At 38.7% G+C, this 20,301-nt stretch overlaps 3 protein-coding genes across 3 annotated transcripts; all 3 read right to left on the reverse strand.

Moving 5' to 3' along the window:
- Window positions 1-424: 424 nt before the first annotated feature.
- On the reverse strand, window positions 425-1,423 carry TAAR5 (trace amine associated receptor 5). The gene has a single exon (XM_042874573.1). The coding sequence runs from the start codon at window positions 1,421-1,423 to the stop codon at window positions 425-427; it is 999 nt and encodes a 332-aa protein (XP_042730507.1).
- A 6,782-nt stretch (window positions 1,424-8,205) lies between these two features.
- TAAR2 (trace amine associated receptor 2) lies at window positions 8,206-14,765 on the reverse strand. Its single transcript, XM_042874586.1, has 2 exons — window positions 14,743-14,765; window positions 8,206-9,241 (listed from the first exon to the last, which is right to left on the reverse strand). The coding sequence occupies exons 1-2, from the start codon at window positions 14,763-14,765 to the stop codon at window positions 8,206-8,208; spliced, it is 1,059 nt and encodes a 352-aa protein (XP_042730520.1).
- A 3,416-nt stretch (window positions 14,766-18,181) lies between these two features.
- On the reverse strand, window positions 18,182-20,301 carry TAAR1 (trace amine associated receptor 1). Its single transcript, XM_042885408.1, has one exon. The coding sequence runs from the start codon at window positions 19,429-19,431 to the stop codon at window positions 18,433-18,435; it is 999 nt and encodes a 332-aa protein (XP_042741342.1). The 5' UTR covers window positions 19,432-20,301; the 3' UTR covers window positions 18,182-18,432.

Here is a 20,301-nt window from a genome sequence, read left to right on the forward strand (position 1 = left end):
TTGTTGCATCCTTATACTTTTTTGTACTTAAAAATTAGCATACACCCTTTGTAACTTACTAAATCATCATCACCTACTTTGTTTATTAAAAACAACTGTCTCTTAGAAAGGTGTCTTCAGAGACAGGCAGCAATTTTTTCAGTAACAGTGTGGATGGTGTCCTATTTTGCAGCTGACTATAGACAAGCGTCAAATGCTTGTCACATCACATAGCAAAGTCAAGACTAACAAGGCGTGTGTGCTGAGATAAATGTTGTGGACAATTATTCACAGAACAGCGTGCCTATTTAAACCCGAGATTTACACAAGCCAGCTGTTTTAGGAAAAATAAAAAACTAGCTATCTGGATGATCCATAATATTCATGAGGAATGCCTAAACATAGCCTAAAATATTTTCAGTGGTGCATGAGAAGGCTCTGGTCATTATTGGTACAAGTCTACTCTTGATGTCCTGGAACAAAAGATCCCCTGAGTTAAGACTAGTTTCACAGCTTTCCTGAACCAATGATAGGAAAACACATAGATCAAGGGATTGCAGGCAGAATTAAAGTATGCAAACCAAATGAGGATGTCAAATAGGACTGGAGGAGTGATGAAATTCAGAAGGCTGTCTACCATGGTGTCAATAGTAAAGGGCAGCCAGCACAGGAGATAGATTCCTACAGCTACTCCAAGAGTCTTTGCTGCTCTCTTTTCACTTCTGGATGCTCCTCTGTGTAGCTGAGCCCCAAAACTTTTATTCATGTTGTTTATCAATCTGGCTTGCTTGTTAGCGACAGTAAATATTTTTACATACAAAGTTATCATTATGAGGCAAGGGAAGAAGAATACTGGAAAATTCAGCCACCCCCAGAGCTTATTGAACAGCAGCTGGCAGCTACCAACGCAGGGTACATCTTGCAAAAAATGGCCCAGCCCTTCTGCAATCTCTTTAATGTACAGGAAGATAGAGGTGTAGACCATGGGGACTGCCCACCCCACCCCAATGCACATGCAGGCCACTCTTAGAGTAAACTTGGTGGGGTAGAGCAAAGGGTCACAAATTGCACAGTGCCGATCTATGGAAATGAAACACAGGTGAAATATGGAGGTCAGGCAAAAGAGTGTGTCCAGAAAGGTGTGCAGTTTACAGAAATCATCTCCAAAATACCAGCAACTCTCTACAGACCGGATAGTGCTGAAGGGCAGCACAGTCAATCCCAGGAGCATGTCAGCCAAGGCAAGGGAGAGGAGCAGAAAGTTGGTGGGAGTGTGCAGGGCTTGGAAATGGGAAACAACGATGACAACGAGTAGGTTCCCCAGCACTGTAATCAGTATGCCTAAGGAACAGGCCAGGTAAATGACCAGCTGCACCCCGAAGGGATGCTGGGTTCTGTGACAGGAGCCGTTCACCTCATAGCACAAGGCGATGAGCGTCCCCATCTCCGCACTACGGCCCTGGGCTGAGCCCATGGCAGGTCCTGTGCCTGCTCGGGTTAGCCGCAAGCCTGGAAAAGGATTCAGCTTCCAGTGGAGCTGCCAAATGACCTGCAAAAAGCTGTTTAAAAGGCAGATTAGAAGGAGAGATGCCTTTTAATCAAATACTTTCATTTAAACTATTGAACAGTTTGCATATTTCAAGTGAAAAAAAATGAGCCTATAATATCACTTTTGTATCTCCTGAAGCTTCAGATCAGCATGTTCAATTTTAGTTGCAACAATTTTCCTGCATTTTTTACTTGATTTTCTGTCATCCAATACTGTGAGTAGTGTAGGGAATGCAGCAAATCTGTGTAAGTAATAAACAAAATGAAGTCCTGCCATAGAAGGAAAAATACTGCTGAGTAACAGGCTTTGTGAGCCAAAGCTCATGGAATATATTAAAGCTGACTCCAGTATCATAGCACACTGATTCTTGTGAATTTCCCTGGAAAGGAAGTTCCAATTTAGTTGTGAATCTTTTTATTAAATAGAAACTGAGAAGTGATTTTTACAAAGTAACATCTCACTGCAAAAGTAAAACCTGCGTGGCACATTTCTCAGACTAGTTTCCTAGCTATGGGCATATGCATGGATATCTGGTGAGGCGATGACAAATATTCAGCAAGACAAACACAAATATTGCTGTATGTCCTAAAGATTGCCACTGTTTTATACTTGTGACATTACTATTCAAACTTTACGTTTAAGTTATTTAAGTTTTAAATTGAGCTGTACCAAATACAAGATATCAGTGGATTATAATGAGTTGTTCCAGTAATCTGGAATTACTATATCAGATAACTGAATGGCATAGTTTTTAACAGCTACAGTTAAAAACACGGTATTTTCCTCAGTGTATTCTTTTTTCCTTAAAATGACTGCTGTAATAGCTGGATAATATTGTCACCTTTCCCATCCTTCCTAGCATCAACAGAGCTCTTAAATTGGGAATACTTACGGTGAAATAGCTCTTTCCATGCTACGGGAGCTGTACTGCAGTGTATTGAAATCCTTTTCCAAGTACGTTCATTGTCTGAGTGGAAAATGTGAGATCAGTCAACGCCTTAAATAAACCAGATGGAGTGTCCCTGTAGGTGGCTATTATACCTTAGGGGCATAGGGGGACTGTTGTGTATCTGGCAAAAATAGCCATTTTCTGAAAAGCTGTTCAAACACACAAATGCTCAGCTGCTGTTGAATCTCTGAAGGCTTATCTCAAGGTTAGTATCTGTATTTTCTTTCTTAGGATGCTTCTGAAAGAAGATGCAGCTCATGCTAGCTCATCCTGGGGTGTCACTGACCCTCACCCCATGGAGGCCTCCATGACCAGTGTGGACATTAAAAATCCCAGTGCATTAAAGCATAAATTAGGCATAGTTCAGTGAAGGACTGCACTAACCTGGACATATTTCAAAGTTTTCTCCTTTTCCTATGTCCATGTTTTAATAAACAAGCATTTATGTTTAGATCGTTAGAGGCTTTTGGATGGCTTTAATATCACCAATAGCTTTTTTATACTCTGTGCTCTAGTATTCCCATTAATTTTCATTTTTCCTATATTTTACATGTAATAAAATACCATTCTCACTCAATCCCTTTGTCATTCATTGTCAAAATACCCGTCAGCTAGCTAACTATCATGGTGCTTCTGAGGTGATTATTGTCACCTTGAAAGAGGCTGGTGTGTAACAAAACAATCTCAGTTTGCCCTTCCTGCACATATAATTTGCTTGACATCTGATTGCATGAAACAGCTCATGATCAAGAAAAGCCTCAGACAGTGGCAATGTATGCCTTTATAGCTTAAAACAGGAAGAGATTATTAACATGTATCAACTCTGAATGTAAGAATGGTATCATAAAATGAAAAATGTCAATCATTCTCAAAATGTTCCTTCCCTTACCTCTTCCTCTTTCAGACAAAACTGCTGGATACAATCTCAAACTGAGTTTTTGTTGAAAGTACTACATAGCCTAGTAGTCAGCAGAAAAAAAGCCCACAAAAAATATAGGAGGAAAAGTGTTCTATCTGGCATAGTTCAAACTCCTGCAGTGAAGACATGGATAGACCAAGATCTTTTTTGTTGAAATTGCTGTCCGTGGGCTCTAAGTTTTTCTAAGTAATCTCTAAGTCTGAACTCCTTAACTCCTCCTACTCTCAGGATCAACCTGTACCCAGTTCTTCATCCTTCAAACATTCCTCCAATCAAATCCATATCTTTCCAATTTGGAGGAAAGGGTATTGTAGGGTACCATGTCAAAGGCATTACTGATGTTGAAATGGAGGACATCAGTGGCTACTCTTGAGTCCATTGATGCAGTGACATCATCATAAAAGGTGACCAGGTTGGTCAAGAAAGATTTGTCCTTATGATGCCATAATGGTTCTCCAGTATCACCTCCCTGCTTTCCTTGTGCCTCAGCGTAGCTTCCAGGAGAATCTGTTCCATCATCTTCCCGGGCACGGAGGTGAGACTGACAGGTCAGCAGTTCCCGGAGTCATCTTTTTTACCCTTTTTCAAAATGGATATGATGTTTACTTTTTTTCCAGTCACCAGGACTTCTTCACCTGATTACCAAATTGATGGGCAAAGGCACAAAATCTGGATCCTAGCTCCGCTGATGCCAGGTACCTGCAGTTTATGTGAAGGTAAATCTCCACCTGAAGGATTCTCCTTTTGTCTCCAGTCTGTACACCAGAGCATTTCAATATTTCAATAACAAAAGTCAAAGAGTAGCAGCTTAATGATCTATGTAGCTCTTTCTTGTACAGTAAAACTAATTTTACAGTGGTTTTTATTTCAGAGTCCTGGCTTTTCTCTTTCTCTTTTTTTTTTTTTTTTTTTTTTTTTTTTTTTCTTGGCTGGAGAGGAGATGGAGAAAAACAGTTTAGCCTTTGTTTACATGGCAAACGAAATACCTTCAAAGAGGAGCAGGTCTGTGACCCTGCTATTTCTGCTGTCTCAGGTTCAGACATCTGATGCACAGGAGCAAGTACATGTGTGAACTGTGAATGTAGCTTAGAAAGGTGAAAAAAACTATTTATTCTTTCAGAAGTGATCTAGCCACATAATTTGCACTGATTTTAATTATATGTGGTGATTCAGATATTTTTATAATACAGGTGATAATATCCTTCATTAAGAAATTATCCTTAATAATATCCTCTAATATGCTTTGCAGACACTTAAGAGGAGTTTTGCTATTTATAAACCAACTAGAGGCAAAGTATTTTGTCTGTCTGTTTTGTATTCTCAACAGTGCTTCAAGTTGTTTTTTGCCCCTTCATTCCAGTGTAGCCTCAGTTAGACAAATGCTCTGATTCAGAGCTAGCCAGCAAAACATGTTTAAATATCTGGTCTGTTATTAGAATGCTTTTTTTCGGTACTTTTTTCTCCCATTATTGCATTTGGGAAGAGATGTTTAATTGGAATACATCCAAAACCAGTCTTTCTTTTATACAAGAATGACCACAATTTTCTCAGTTTATATGTAGTTAGAGTCTCACGGCTGTCCCTTGAGAAGTTACTCATTTTTTGCCACATCAGTTTTCTCTCTAATGCCTCAAAGATGCATTGTTGCTGCTGCTGCCTTGAAAACAGACACACACACAACCAGTCGACCGGGAAGATGATTTGGTTTGGTTATGTGAAAGGAAGAATAAATAAAGTATTTTAATATATTATGTTCACGTCTGTACATGCCCCTTTTGTCAGGAGTTTCATAGAACTCTTACTTCCACTTACTTAATTTTCATATATAAAATATCTCAGGGAGGTCTTTGTCAAAGACATTACAGATTAGATACTGACTATGGAGCATTAATTTTGGAAATACTATGGCAGTGTCTCAAGGAAATTGCCATTTGGATTTTTGTGTTGCTGCTCATCTCCAAAACATACCTCTGTGCCTCTAGATCCCCTGTTATGCCAGTGATCTGGTGTTAAACACCTCCTAAATGCTCTTCACTATTAAGGCACAAAATAAAGATTAGCAGAGATCTTGTAAAATTAAATCCATCTATGTATTACAAAACGTACAAAATGGTGTTTTTGAAACCTAAAGATTCAATTTTATTTTATTTTTATCCCTGTATAGATAAAAGCAAGATAGAAATGTCAGTCGTCTTCTTTAAAACTGCTTTTGCAGGTGGACTCCACAAGGGGGAAGGAAACCCTCTCAGTTTATTTAAGATGTGACACAAACGATGGAAAAAAGAGACACACACTCCTGCTGCCTCCACTCCCTCCGAGGCAGTGTTAGCTCCTGCTGGAACCATTCCCAGCTAAAAAAAAATAAAAAAAGAAAAAATAGAAGCCCCAGTGCTTCTGGTTGCTGTCCCAAGGAAAGGAACAGCCTCGCAGAATTTGCAATAAAACATGAAAAAATGTGTAAGAGGCTAACGTGTTTCAGAGGGAAAGGTTACATGCTATTTTTAGAGACGAAATCTTGAAGAGATCTGCACTGCTTACATCTGAATATAAATGTGTACCTCATGGAATTGAATGTGGTGAGGGTTATAGCAAAAACTGCAGACGCTCCAGTTCACCTGCAGACTAGCAGGCATGGTCTGCAGATGTTAATCTGCAGCCCTTGATTTCATGCAGAGCAGTGGTTGGTTTAGCATCAGGTTTTGAATTTGTGTTGTTTACAAGCAGGTGGAACAGCAAATAGTGCTGTATCCTGCAAGCCCCTCCCTGTGACAGATCTGCAAGACACCTTGTCCAGAAAAACTACTCCGGTAGTCCAGATCCAGCTGTAGGCAGACTGAGCAGAATACTCCAAACACACCCAAGGACATGAGACACCGAAGCCTCACAGGTAGCTGCAAGTCATTTTCTGAGTATTTGCAGTAGAAGAGATGTAGGTGTAATATATTGGGCTGACTGTGAACAGTTTACATGGATGTTACAGAAATCCTGAAATTATTACTTAAATTGTCTTTGACAGCATCATGTGTCACCAGCTAGGTATATAATATATAGAAAAAAAATTTCAGAAATGCTTTAATGCAGAACCACAAACTTAATTGGATACCTACCATGAACACAGTCCTGTTGAAGTAGCAGGAGGAATTAACACATGCCTGCCCAATAGTTGAGTACAGTGGTGATCACTTATGACAGCAAACACTGTGAAGATCCTTTTAAAGGATATGTGGTTAGTTTTCAACACAAACCCTTCATGGACTTCCACCTGTGCTGTCTGCAGATGCTCATTCTTATTTTCACATAGAGACTGATCTGATGGCACAGAAGTTCCTCTAAAGCAGCCACATTGAACCATATGAAGGCATGGCCTGGGACATCTGGTTGTGACACCACCTCTGTAGTCTCCCCTATCATCTGTCATGAAACCCTCCCTGCTGACAGCAGCACACTGAGGATGCTACATATCCCTTCAAGCACTGCAAATTTCAAGGGATTGATCTCCAAAGGAGAGGCAGAAAGTCCTGCATCTTTAAGTATAGCAAGGCTCACATGAAACTTACAAACAGGGTATTTCCAAAGGGAGATTTCTGAGTTCAGTTTCATGCCCAAGGGCCTTCCTATCTGGTAAGCGAATCATTTTCCCTTTCATCAGCTCTTAGTGGACAACAGGGTCCATCTGCAAAAGATCTCTCATTTTCGATGCTGATCAACAGTGCACCTCAAGAAGTCTACCCTGAAAGGCATCCCAACTGAAGGGAATATAAAGGGCAATAGGCAGTGGTCAAGAGCTCAAGGGGTTCTTCACTTAGGGCAGTATTTATAAGATCTTGAGATAATTAACTTTAATCAAAAATCTTTCAATTTCTGGCTACAATTCAGGTGAGGCAATCTTGGAATCTTCTCCTGTAGAGTTCTGGTACTCTCAGACTGTACATTCCTGGTGCCTTTCAGGCCAGGCTACAAGGAGCTTGAGTTTCAGGCGTGGTCAGGGAGTGCCTGATCATCTAAACTCACCACACTTGAAAGGCAAAAGCACAATGGTGGCTTACACTGAGCTTGTAGAGTGTTATGGTGAGTCTGCACCACCACAGAGCCACAGCTAGAGGCTTCAGTTCCATGTTCGGGTTTGCTGGAGTGAATCTTGGGAGAGTTCGTGGTTGGAATATTCTGTAGCACCTGGAGCCTGATGTGGAAGCTAAGAAAGCACAGGGATGTACATAAAATGTGAGTAGAACTCTCATTCCTGTGCACTGTGCATATGGGGGATAAATGCTGCAAATCCGATTCCGCTGATTTCAAAGGAAAAGAGCAACTTCAAGCCAAAATTACACTGAAATTCTATACGCTGGGAATTACAGCAGATAATATACATCTATACATTAATGCCTTAGTCAACCTTTAGACAAAAGGTTGGAAATACTATCACCATACTGGTTTGGGATGTATTCAGCTTAGGAAATTATTGATGGTGAACCTCAAGAAAGACTTGCTGCATGCACGCAGAATTAGATGAAATTAGATGTTTATAGACTGTATACTTCCTGAAATAGTTCATGCAGAGATTCTAGAAAAATTTAACTTCTCAAACAGAATCAAGGCAGTAAGAGTCAGCACAGGTGGCAACAAAATGCCAAAATATAAAGTGTCTGATTTTATTAAGGGAATATTTGATAATTCTACAGAACTGAATTGTGAGATTCATATTGTACATTTCAAATAATTCACTGAATTATGAACACCAAGTAATCTGTTGTTTAATCTTCACCTTTAGAACTGGGTGTCAGTTGTAGAATCTACAATGTACTACTGTGACTAATCTTCAGATGAAAGTTTTGTTGTACGAAGTTGGGAGTTAAATATTTTGCCTGTTACAATATATTTAAAAGCTTTCCGAAACCATGGGTAGAAAAAGCCATATATTAATGGATTACAGGTAGAATTTAAGTAACCAAACCAGTTTAGAGCATCAAACAAAGGGGAAGGAATAGAGAAATTTAAAAATGGATCAAGTAGGACTGCAAAAAAGCAAGGAAACCAGCATACAAAGAAAGCCAACATAACTACACTCAAAGTCTTGGCAGCTTTCTTGTCTTTACTCTTAGGAAGTCCATTTTTCATATCACTTTTTCTGTGCTTGTGTGTCAGGCTCAACACACGTATGTGCTTTTGGGAGACTACAAAAATTTTAATGTAGATCCCTAACATAATACAAGCAGGAGCAAAAAGACCAACTGTAAATAAAACAATCCCCCATGCTTTGTTGAACATAATAGGGCACAAGCTTGAGCATTTGACCAAACTTTCATAGCCCTCAATTCCAGAAGCATAAGCTTCCGAGAAAACAACACCAAAAGCAAATGCAGCTGGCACTGACCAACACACTGCTGTTATTTGCTTTATGGCAGCCATGGTCATTGTGCTGGCATAATGGAGAGGGTGGCAGATTGCATAAAAACGATCCACTGCAATGGAACAAAGATGAAAAATGGAAACCAAGCAGAGCATCAGGTCAAAACTGTAATGAATTTTGCAGAACATCATCCCAAAATACCAGCAGTTCTCCACAGATCTCACCATGCTGTAGGGCATAATGGCAAAGCCCAAGAGGAAATCTGTGACAGCCATGGATAAGATGAGAAAATTGGTTGGAGAATGAAGCTGTTTGAAATACAAGATGGAAAAAATTATGGCCGTATTCCCTGAGACAGTGAGAAGGAAGGCTGCAGTTATGGAGAAATACAATACCCCTCGTACTCTCGGTGACCTAGAGCTGTCAGAACAGGACCTATTTCCAAACTCAAAGCAGTCGGTAAAATCTCTCGAGATGTTCATGGAAAATATAATAATCCTTTATCAATTTTTCTACTGGGTATGAAGTTCCATAAGTAGATACAATTTTCACAAATTTCCAAAAGGTTCCATGTCCTAACATGAGAAGAGAAGAAAAAGTTAGACAAGAGCATGAATAAATTACAGAGGGGAATGCAATAATTCAGAGACAAACTTTCTCTTGGCTTAATTATTGCAAATAGTGTATAAAAAAGCAGTTGAAAGCAAGCTTAATTATCTTCTAAATTAACTGAACTATAATACAGCATCAAAAGTATTTTATGCATTCTTTTGTATCTAGATTACTTTGTAAAATATTTTGTCTTTCAAATAGATGTCAATATCACTCATTCTAAAACATTAGAAGAAAAAGATGCGTAGACAGAGAGACCCAGGCTCACTTCAGTCTCCAAATACTGTACAGGATTTTTTTGTCTCTTCAATCCTAGAACATTGATATTTTCTAAAGGAGAAACATGTCATCACATCAACTTTCCTAGAGATTTCAGTCAGTGGGTTATATTCTAATGCTCATTTTGTAAGTCAAAAATCAGCTGCCAGCTCCCCCTTTTCAAATTATTAATCATTCTAAACTCACCTTTTGTGGATTATAAAGTATTAACAATGAATACATCTGATTGAAATCAGTTTCAATGCTTGTTTTGAGTTATTATAGTTTCAGTATCTGGAAGGGTTCAGCCTTGCCTTGTTTCCTGAAGTAAGCTGTGGTCCAGCTGCAATAAATACATATGAATACACTTGTGACTATTTTCAAGAGTCAAAAAATTCCCTTTCTTCTGCAGAGAACCACACCCTTTTCTTCCCCATCTAATTCTTCTCTTAGACTCAGAAGAAATTTAGAAATAGAAGCAAAAAGAGATACTCTTCTCCACATCAATATAACCCTATCAGAAATAACTTGAGAAGCATTTTAGTCCACTGAATTTTCCAATGGGCATCACCTTGAAATGAAGAAAATGCAGAAAGAGAGCACCAAAATATTTAAATAGTCATCTGTTTTATAGAATAACACTACCTGAATCTGTTTTAGTATCATCAGTAGATTCTTTAGTAGGTATTTTCTTGTTTTGTTATTGTTCTGCGGTGTTGCAATGCCTGTAAAAGGCAGACCATCTTTATACCACGGTTCAGTTTAGTGAAATGTGGGAAATTATTTTTCTTTTATGGCTTAATACTTAATTCCCAGGAGTTTTTAAGTTAAAAATATTTGTATAATTCAGGGATTGACATCAACAGGAGATAAACATAGTGAAGTGTCTGAAATCCCAAGACCATTATTTCTCTTTTCTCCATTCATTTACCCTCATGCATTACTGAGCTGCTTTGGTGAGTTAAGGTAAATATAAGCCTTATTAAAATTAGTCTTTAAAAAATTATAGTAAAGTTTAAGATGAAAGGAAGTTGTAATGTTTTTTCATCTACAGTATTAGAAAGTGCTCCTTAACTTTCAATTTTAAATAATTACTATTTCTAATGAAACTTAGAAACAAAATATGTAATAAATTTAAGATTATCATCTTGTAACTTAATGAGTGGAAACAGCACTGTCTCTCATGCTAGTTGTAGCAGTAGCTTTTGTACAAGGTACAGAGGAACTTCCCTATACTTTAGCAAACAATAAAGATGTACAAAAAGAAATGTTATTTTAGAACAATTTATCATCTGTTATTGGACAGTTTCCCATTTAAAAAGAAATAAAACCCAACAAAAGAAAAACCCTTACAAGAAAAGACAAAAATAATTCACTACTTATATGAATAAATTGAGTCTTCTGAGGTTAGAGGTGGATATTTAGATGTTAAGGCTGAGTGAAGCTTGTATGGATGTATGGAAGATTCATTACAAGCCCAAGTGCTAATTGTTGTTATTCAGCATATGGAGGATGGATTCTTATTGATTAATAAAGTACGTCATGAAAAGAGGGCAGAAAATGAACACCGGTTTTAAAATTAACTAAGGAAAATGTTAGAACATTTAATGGAGTTTACCTTTTTGACAGTTGTTTCAAAAGACAAATAAATGGGGGAACTTTCTGCTGGCAATAAAATGCAAATACAAAACAGAATCATTTATTAACTCCAAAATAAAATAATAATAAAATAATATTTTTTTTCATTGTGTACAGTAGAAATATTTTATTTTTGAGATCTGACAGTATTTTTGTGACAAACATACCTAGAAACCCTTTTTTATGTAATTGAGAAATAGGCAAGCTTCACACAGTTGATCTTTTGTTAAAAGAGTCACTAAAATATAAATCTGCAGAAATCTATGCAGACCAAATTATATTAGATTTCCAACAAATTACTGTTAAAGGAGGCTATGCTTCAAAAACCATTACCTTCAGGAAGCAGTGTTCCATGCACCTCACTAGCGGTTCTCTTTTCAGCACGGTGCAGCAGACTGCAATGGGGGAACAATTTGATATATTTCAAGAATGAGATGTTTAACAACTAATAATAAATTTACAGGAATTGAAACCTTTATGAAAGAATCTGTTTAACTGGGTTGAAGGAAGGTTGCTAAATGGATCTTGAAAGCTGTCCTTGAGAACTAATCATACCAGATACTGCAACACAGCACTGGCAGTTTGGAGAGAAAATGGTGTAGCCACGATTTTCATTGATAGCACAACCTAATTCTTGCCTATGTTTTGCTTCATCTTGCACTTTGTTATTTCCTTGATGCTCTGAAATATTGATTGGTTCCAGTAAAGCACTGTGAAGACAGACCTCTCTTATTACCCTGAGATGACTTCAGTGAAGTGGAAATCACAACAAAGAAGCATAAAATATCATCTCAAATTTTCTCAAATGACTGCTTTCTCCTGTTGGTAACTGAGAAAGTACAGAGTATAAGGTACACTACACTCTGTTTTTCAGTTTTCTCTCCTTAACTGATGTATATCTTTTAGTTAGTATGCTATGACTACTTGATGCTTAAAGAGAATAACTTCTCTTTCCATATATCTAGAGTGGGTTATGAAGTTCTCACTGCCTAAGTTGCTTGCAGACCTGATCTCTTAGGAAATTAATTTGTTTTACAAAGGCTAGTGCATGCATCACACAAATATTTTCAATTATCTAAGCACAACATTTGATTTAAAGTGAAGGCTATGAAGATCATGAAGAATAAAAAATGTTTTAAACAAACTTAAAGGAAAAGAAGGAAATTGAATTTAGTTGGAAATAATTAATTTAACGAGGCTAAATAACACTATGCAAGACTTGGTAAGTATGATAGGAATTAAATTTCATAAAATAACAGGATCCCAGAATAATTGACATTGGAAGGAACTTCTGAAGGTCACCATGTCCAGCTGTCCTGCTCAAGCAGTGCTATCTAGAGATGGTTGACCAGAGCTGTGCTTAAATGGCCTTTATATATCTCCAGGCATTAAGATATTTACAATAAATGTTCTCCACAATCTTCTGGACAACGTGTCTTTTCTTGGTCACCCTCACAGTTAAAAGGTGTTTCCTGATGTTCAGATGGAACACACTGTGTTTCAGTTTGTGCTCATTGTCTCATTTTCCAGTTCCTTAATCATCGTGACCCTTCACTGGACTGTATTCACTTCGTTCATGCCTTTCTTGTACAGAGGATTAGAGAAATGGACCCAGTATTCCAGGTGCCACTCTGGGTTGCAACATTACCCCTCTTCTATCAGCCACTCTTCACAATTTGGTATCATTTGTGAACTTGCTGAGAGAACTCCCTAATCCAGATCACTAATGAACATGTGAAACAAACACTGACTCCTGTTTAGACTTTGAGCCACTGATCACCATTCAACCCCTTGGCCATTCTCTCAATATTCAATCTGTTCTTTCAATCAACTATGCTTATCCAGTCCATATCTCAGCAGCTTGTATTTATATAGAAGAACTAATGGGATACAGTGCTGTAAGACTGTACTCAAGTCAAGGCAGACAATATATACTACTATCTACCAAGTCAGATAGTATATATTGTCTGCCTTGACTTGAGTACAGTCTTGGCACTGTATCCCATTAGACTGACTACCAAGTCAGTCATTTCACATCACAGATGTTTATCAAATTTGGGTCATGCCTAGTGGAAAAAAAACTTACTCAAAAAGGAGATTAGAGCTAGCATAGTCTTTTTCTGTATTAGGTCACTGGATGATGCAGTTACACTGAAGACTGTAGATAACTAAGATGATCAGAAAAAAATGTTCAAGAAAAAGCCTTTTGTGGAACACTAAGTATCTTGTATTTGACTGTATCTAGCATTTCTGTTCTTCTCATCTGTGTTGAATGAGTATTTATGCAATGTACAAGAGAGTACAGTGTGTCCAGCCTGGATGAGTTAATGATCTAGGGAAAGCCATACACTTTGTGGAATTTACACAGTTTGAGAGCTTATTTTTTTCTGTTTGAGAACTGCACTAAATCACTTTTTCATCCAGCTGGTAAGAATGCTCCATTTTGGAGTGATACTTGCATTGTGAGGTTTCTGGAAGGGTTCTGCTTGGATAGCCAGTGCTCATCTTTTTTCCCTGTGCCACTTCTGGTGACCAAGGGGCAGGCCATGAGGCTCAGCTGGAGGTGGGACCACTGTGCATTGAGCCAAATCAGGTTGCCATTCACAGGCTGCAATAGTGTGTCAAAACAACCAAAACACAAGCTACAGCTACCAAGACAGAGGCAACAGGTGACTCTGTGTCCTGGACTTACTGCAAGAAACCTGTCACTTCTGTTTAAAGCATGAGAGGAGGTGGCATTGAAAACTATTTTCACTGGTGGCAAAACAAATAGACCTGGGTTTACCAACAAAAAAGATCTGTTCATAATGTTGAAATAATTGCTTTGCAGAAGTTTTCAGGGAAGTTAAAACATACAAAATCACCCACTGGAGATTCATTTGCTTCCGAAAAAGTAGACATCTGGGAAGTGTTTAATAAGGTCACTAATTAAATGTGTTGATAAGTAGTTTAACAAGACCCTTTGCAGTTCATTTACATGATGTCACCTTGTAATCAGGTACCTTCTACATCACTAAAGCTAACCGATAATCTGATTGGACACCAGCAAGAGGTATTTTTTTCTGCTCTTCTAATTTATTAAAAACTCAGGTTTGAATAGAGACCCCATGGTCTCATTAACACCTCTCACTTGTATGTCCCTTTCACACTGAGAAATAACTTTGTGCTACCTGTGAAGAGCTAATGAGAGAAAGTAACGTGGGACTTCATTAAAGTTGCTCTGTCAAAGGAGACACTCTGTAAACAGAAGGCAAGGAGGCACTTTGGGAAAGTGACACCTTTGGGTAACAGGATACCAGAGAAAAAAAAGTTATTTCTGAAACTTTCTGAGGTGGGTTGTGCACAAAACTGACTTATAGGTCAAGTATGAAGAGAAGTGACTTCTAGATATGGATGGAGGTCATCAGAGAGTGGAAATCCCTTACTTTTGCAATTTATTAGCGTTGGTGACATCTTGGCCAGACTAGCTTTTAGCAGAACTGTTGGTTTACACAGTGAAAAATTCTTCCACCATTTCCGTAACTTGGCTGTGGTGGTTCTGTGCAGCCATGATGTTTTATGATCTTCTGCACAGTGTTCATGGGATGGCTAAGGTGATCCTAAGCGAAGGTCTCTTTTTCTGCACTCTCCAGTAAGTCAAGATTACCTACAAGCTGCTCACAGTTTGTGACCTGCTTCACTTTCAGTGTGCTCCAGGGCAAGACCTCAGGGAACTTCATGTATGCCTCTGGGACTCCACCTGTCGCACCACCTTCTCCCACTTGTAGCTACTCAGGCAAACCTCAACTACTAGCTCTATGGACCACAACCTCGATCCAAAGATTCATTTCAGGGCTCTTGCTAGTCAAGAGTTGGTCCTTAGAATTTGTCTAACTGCTAGTTTCAGAAAACTGGCCTCGATGAAGTTTTTTTGGTGTCCCAAGAACATACCCACTTTTCCATAGTGTGAGATACATCTGTGCAAGTAACCTTCATCTAAGCTACCTAAAAACTGTATCTGAAATTGCCTAAAACTTTGTGCTAGAGACTAGAAGAACCTTCATGGTAGTAAGAAAAGGAGCATCTACGGTGGCAATTCTTTTCACCTAAAAATGGATAAGGTGGTGAGATAAAACACCCTTGAAGGTAACAGTTTTTCTCCAGTGAGCATAAAAAGAAATGCAAATGACTAAAGTAGATAAAAGTACTGCTTTTTAGATGTCTAAAATTAGCTTAGATTACCATCAGCCTTCATGAATGTGGGACAGTCACGTAGAAGCCAATGATCACCAGCAAAAAGCAAGATAAACAGATGGGATCATACTTTTTCAGTTACAGACCCAGAGGGGTAAGATTTCAATTGCCTTAGGCAGAGGTTATTTATAAACCTATTACAAAATTGCAATTTACAACAACCCCCTACACATAAATAAGAGGAAAGAACAAATTAGAACATGGCATAAAAGGAAAAGATGAAGAAAGGTTCAAACTGTGATCTGTGTGCACATTTTTAAGAGTTGCAAATAGAATGCTGTCTCTGGTCTTGCCACACATTGTTGAGGTTTTTATACAGTGAATGAAGGGGAAAAGGCAATGTCCCCTTTTGCTTCTTGAAGGGACTACAGTAACATATGCTGAATTTATTAAATATACCTAGAAACTCTCAGATGGTCAACATTCCTCATATGGAAACACCACTTACCTGCAGAGCCCTGTAGAGAAGGATCTGATGATTCTGGTGGATGAAAAACTGAACATGAGCCAGCAGTGTGCTCTTGCAGCTCAGAAGGCAAATGGTATCCTGGGCTGCATCAGAAGAGGGGTGGCCAGCAGGGACAGGGAGGTGACTGTCCCTCTCTATGCTGCCCTTGTGAGGCCCCATCTGGAGTACTGTGTCCAGGTCTGGGGCTCCCGGTACAGTAAGATGTGGAGCTGTTTGAGAGGGTCCAGAGGAGGGCTACTAAGGTGATCAGAGGGCTGGAGCACCTTCCCTAAGAAGACAGGCTGATGAAGCTGGGCTAGTTCAGCCTGGAGAAGAGAAGTCTGTGAAGAGATCTCATTGCAACCTTCCATTATTTAAAAGGGGATTATAAAAGGAGAGGAATCAACTTCTTACTCAGGTAGATAGTAATAGAACAAGCGGGAATGGTTTTAAGCTCAACAAAGGAAAGTTTAGATTGGGTATCAGGGGGAAGATCTTCACAGAGAGTGGTGAGGTGCTGGAACAGGCTGCCCATAGAGGCTGTGGATGCTCCATCCTTGGAGGTGTTCAAGACTAGGTTGGATGGGGCCCTGGGCAACCTGATCTAGTACCAGATCTGGAGGTTGGTGGCCCTGCCTGTGGCAACAGGTTTGGAAATTGATGGTCCTTGGTGTCCCTTCCAGCCAAAGCCATTCTATGATTCAATCTATAACAGTACCAGAAGAAAGAAGATATCACCTGACAGCAGTTTTGAAGCTGCCATTTCAAGGGAGATCAATATATCTGAATGATCACATAGTTCACTTCAGAAAGCAACATGAAACATGAGAAAATGAACTGTATCAGGCTGACCTCAATGGGATGAAGAGAAAGGGAATTATGCATTCATTTATTGGAAAGGTAGATTTTTTAAAATCTCAAATTACTTTATTTCTCTGAGATAAAGTATTAAAGTAGTCATTTTGTCACAATTAAGAATTATCTTCCACAGTACAAAGCTGATGTGTTGCATATTTCAGTCACTGTTCTTCTTCTTTTTTTTTTTTTTTTTTTTTTTTTTTTTCATTTTGGAGTGTGCTAACTTACACAATGGCATTGTAAAGGAGTGTCAGATCCTGTTGTTTTGGGTTGTTTTTTTGCTCTGCTGAAATATAGTATCACTGGACTCTTGTGCTCTACAGTGCAGAGTGCATCAGTGCTCTGAGAGCACAAAAAAAGAAGATAACACATAGAATGTGTGCTTACCCCAGCAACACGAATGGAGGACAACATTTACAGCTGAGCATAGCTCTTACTTCAACATCAAAGCATCAATTTCACCATAGCACTTTTAGGTACTAATCTTTTATTGTGCATTTCCGGAATTAGTCCATGCTCCAACCAGATGTCACAGGATCAGGCCAGAAGTGTTATTTCCTTCTGTTTGGTGATACGTTAATTCTAGCAAAAAAAGTTAGAGAAAATTACAGCCTGTGGGCCTTCTTCAGCTGGTGACCATGTTTTAGTTTTTGACTTATTTGTCTGTCCTTTGAATCCTGATGTGGTTGGTGGATGTCCAGAGAAGCCACACATAGATGTAATCTTGAGAGCCTGCCAACCCAGGCATCATCACCCCAAGCCATTTCTATGGCCTTTCTGCCACTCCTCACAGTGCTCCCACATCCACTCTGTCCCACTCACCCTATATTTGGGCCAGATGTAACAGTTCTGTAACAGTTCAGTATACAGATTCCTCTCTGGCTGTCACAGCGTTGCTATCAGACAAAACAACAATATACTCAAGCCAAAAAAAAAAAGTGTTGAAAGAGGCAAATGTGAGCATATTTTACATTGAATTTTCATTATGAAAGTATCATTTTCAGGCAACATCAGATTCAGAATTGCTTTTCACAAGTGCTTTTCATTTCTTATGACATGTTTTCCATATCTTAGATTTCATTAAAAATGCTTTTGTCTTCATTAAGCGGCAAAGCCTGTAAGTGACAAACACAAAAGTGAGAAGCACCAATTGAAATGTAAAGAGAACCTTGTCGCATCCTCCCTCCTTGGAGTGTATTGACATGGCTGTGTATTAGGATATTCTGACTTCTGCACACATACTGAAGGGGAAGGGAAAAAACATAAAAACTTTGGGATTTTACTCAAAGGCATCTAAAAATTCAAGAGAAAAGGCTTTTCTGTTAGTTCTAGAGAATGGCAAATATACATTTTTATTTATTTATTTATTTTTTAATCTGTCGTTTAGGAATCACTTCCTAATGAAGAAAAGCAGTTAATAAATTGCTCCATATATGTCATATGAATAGCTAAAATCAAAACACTACATACCTACAATTCGCAGTCTAGAATGAAAGGAGACAAAACAAAATGGTCACTTATATGCTTAAACCAAATCTGATAAGTGAGCAAACAAATAAGTGCTTTTTCTGCCATTTTCAGCTCCTGCCTCCTGGAGTTGCAGGCAAATCTCAGTGCTATGAAGCCAGCCATGTAAAGGATGTTACTCTAAAAATAACTGAGTCCTTGATAAGTCCTGTTGAAAAATATTTCCAAACAGAATAGTCTTTAACGCCCTGCGAAACCACAGGTAAAAAAATGCATAAACAATGGGATTAAATGCAGAATTTAAATAACCAAACCAAACCAAAGCGTCAATGAGAATAGGAGGTGCTGCATAATTCATAAATGGGTCAGTTGCTGTAAAGAAGAAGAATGGGCTCCAGCATATGAGAAATACTCCCACTATTATGCATAATGTCTTTGCAGCTTTTCTTTCTCTGCAGAATGAAATGTGCTTCGTTTCATATCTTTTCTTTCTTTTGCTAACTGCATCAATGGATCTTGCTTGCCTTTTGGCTATAGAGTATATCTTCCTGTAGATGAACAGCATAACTAATCCAGGGATGTAAAAAGACACTATGGAAGTGATGACACCTGAAGTTTCACTAAAGAAGACCAAGCACCCTCCTGCACAATGGATGTGATTATAAATCTCTTTTGCCCCTAGCAAATTTAACTCTAGAAAGATCATCCCAAAAGCAAAAGCAGCAGGGACGGTCCAACTTACCAATATCATGACCAGGATTACAAAAGTATTTATCTTTGATTTGTACCTGAGAGGGTCACACACAGCATAGTAACGATCAATTGATATGAAGGAAAGATGGAAGATGGAAGTCGTGCTCAGCATAATGTCCGTGCTTGTGTGGATCTTGCAGAAGAAGTCTCCAAAATACCAGCAGTGCTCAACAGAGCGTACCATGCTGCAAGGCATGATGAGGAATCCCAGCAAAAAGTCAGCTGTAGCCAGGGAAATTATCAGGAAGTTGGTAGGTGTGTGGAGCTGCTTAAAATGTGATATTGAGATGATAACCATTAGATTTCCAATCACTGTGGTCAGAATAATGCAAACCATGAAGATATACATGGAAATACGGACACTGTTTGACCAATTGCTCTTCACACAGGAGCCATTTACAGATTCACAGCACAGCTGCATCCTTACTGAGGGATCAAATGCACGCTGCTATGTGGTATAGATTTGCCCTAGTGCTGAAGTGCACTTACAGCTGTTTCCTCTTTTTGTTGTGAAGGAAGCTGCAAGAAGAAATAAAGAGACCATCATAAACACCTTCAACTAGTTGAATGTAAACAAAAATCACATTTCTTACTTTACGAGGGATTAAATTATTTTGTAACTGAACTTCTAACAGAATTAGTTTTTTTCACTAGACTTCCCTTGAAGCATGTATCTCATTTGATAAAATAAACTACATAACTGGGGATCTCCACACCAGAATAGCACTCCAGCCCTGTCCTCACAGAGGCAGCTGGACCTGCTGTTCACCTGGCAAAGCCAAAATGCTTCCTTGAGCCCCTGGTTTTCAGACACATGGCACTGCCTGGCCAGATCAAATCATTCTGTAAAATCTTGTATGATCGAGCTGTAAGGAGGCATGTAAGGAAAGAAATCTGAGTGGAGAAATGAAGTTTTCTGACCTTGTACTGCTACAATGTAATTGAATAGCCTGACTAATCTGAAGCATTAGCTGCTATTTAAGCAAACATCGCTACTGTCAGGCTCTGGTTTATTTCAGTGGTAGTAGTTTAGAATCATAGAATCATCAAGGTAGGAATAGACCTCCAAGATCATCCAGTCTATCATCCACTTACCACCAATATTTTCCTGCATCTAAATATCTAAAGTTTTCTTAAACACATTTAGCATCAGTACGTGTAACTGCTGTGTTAATACTGTGTTAGCATCTTTGGGGTACAAATATTGCTGTCCTTTTGCGTGTGTAATAACTCATCTGTTTTGCAAGGCTATTTTTTTGCAAAAGCATTTCATGAAAGTACTCTAGCACTT

Source organism: Lagopus leucura, unplaced genomic scaffold (genome assembly GCF_019238085.1).
Source record: "Lagopus leucura isolate 7727_CA_CO unplaced genomic scaffold, USGS_WTPT01 Super-Scaffold_73, whole genome shotgun sequence".
NCBI classification, from domain to species: domain Eukaryota; kingdom Metazoa; phylum Chordata; class Aves; order Galliformes; family Phasianidae; genus Lagopus; species Lagopus leucura.

Coding starts and splice junctions, on each gene's coding strand:
- TAAR5 (XM_042874573.1), bottom strand. CDS start 1,423: ATGGGGACGCTCATCGCCTTGTGCTATGAGGTGAACGGCTCCTGTCAC.
- TAAR2 (XM_042874586.1), bottom strand. CDS start 14,765: ATGGTGGAAGAATTTTTCACTGT. Junction 9,242..14,742: donor GTGGAAGAATTTTTCACTGT/GTAAACCAACAG, acceptor AAATTGATAAAG/GATTATTATATTTTCCATGA.
- TAAR1 (XM_042885408.1), bottom strand. CDS start 19,431: ATGCAGCTGTGCTGTGAATCTGTAAATGGCTCCTGTGTGAAGAGCAAT.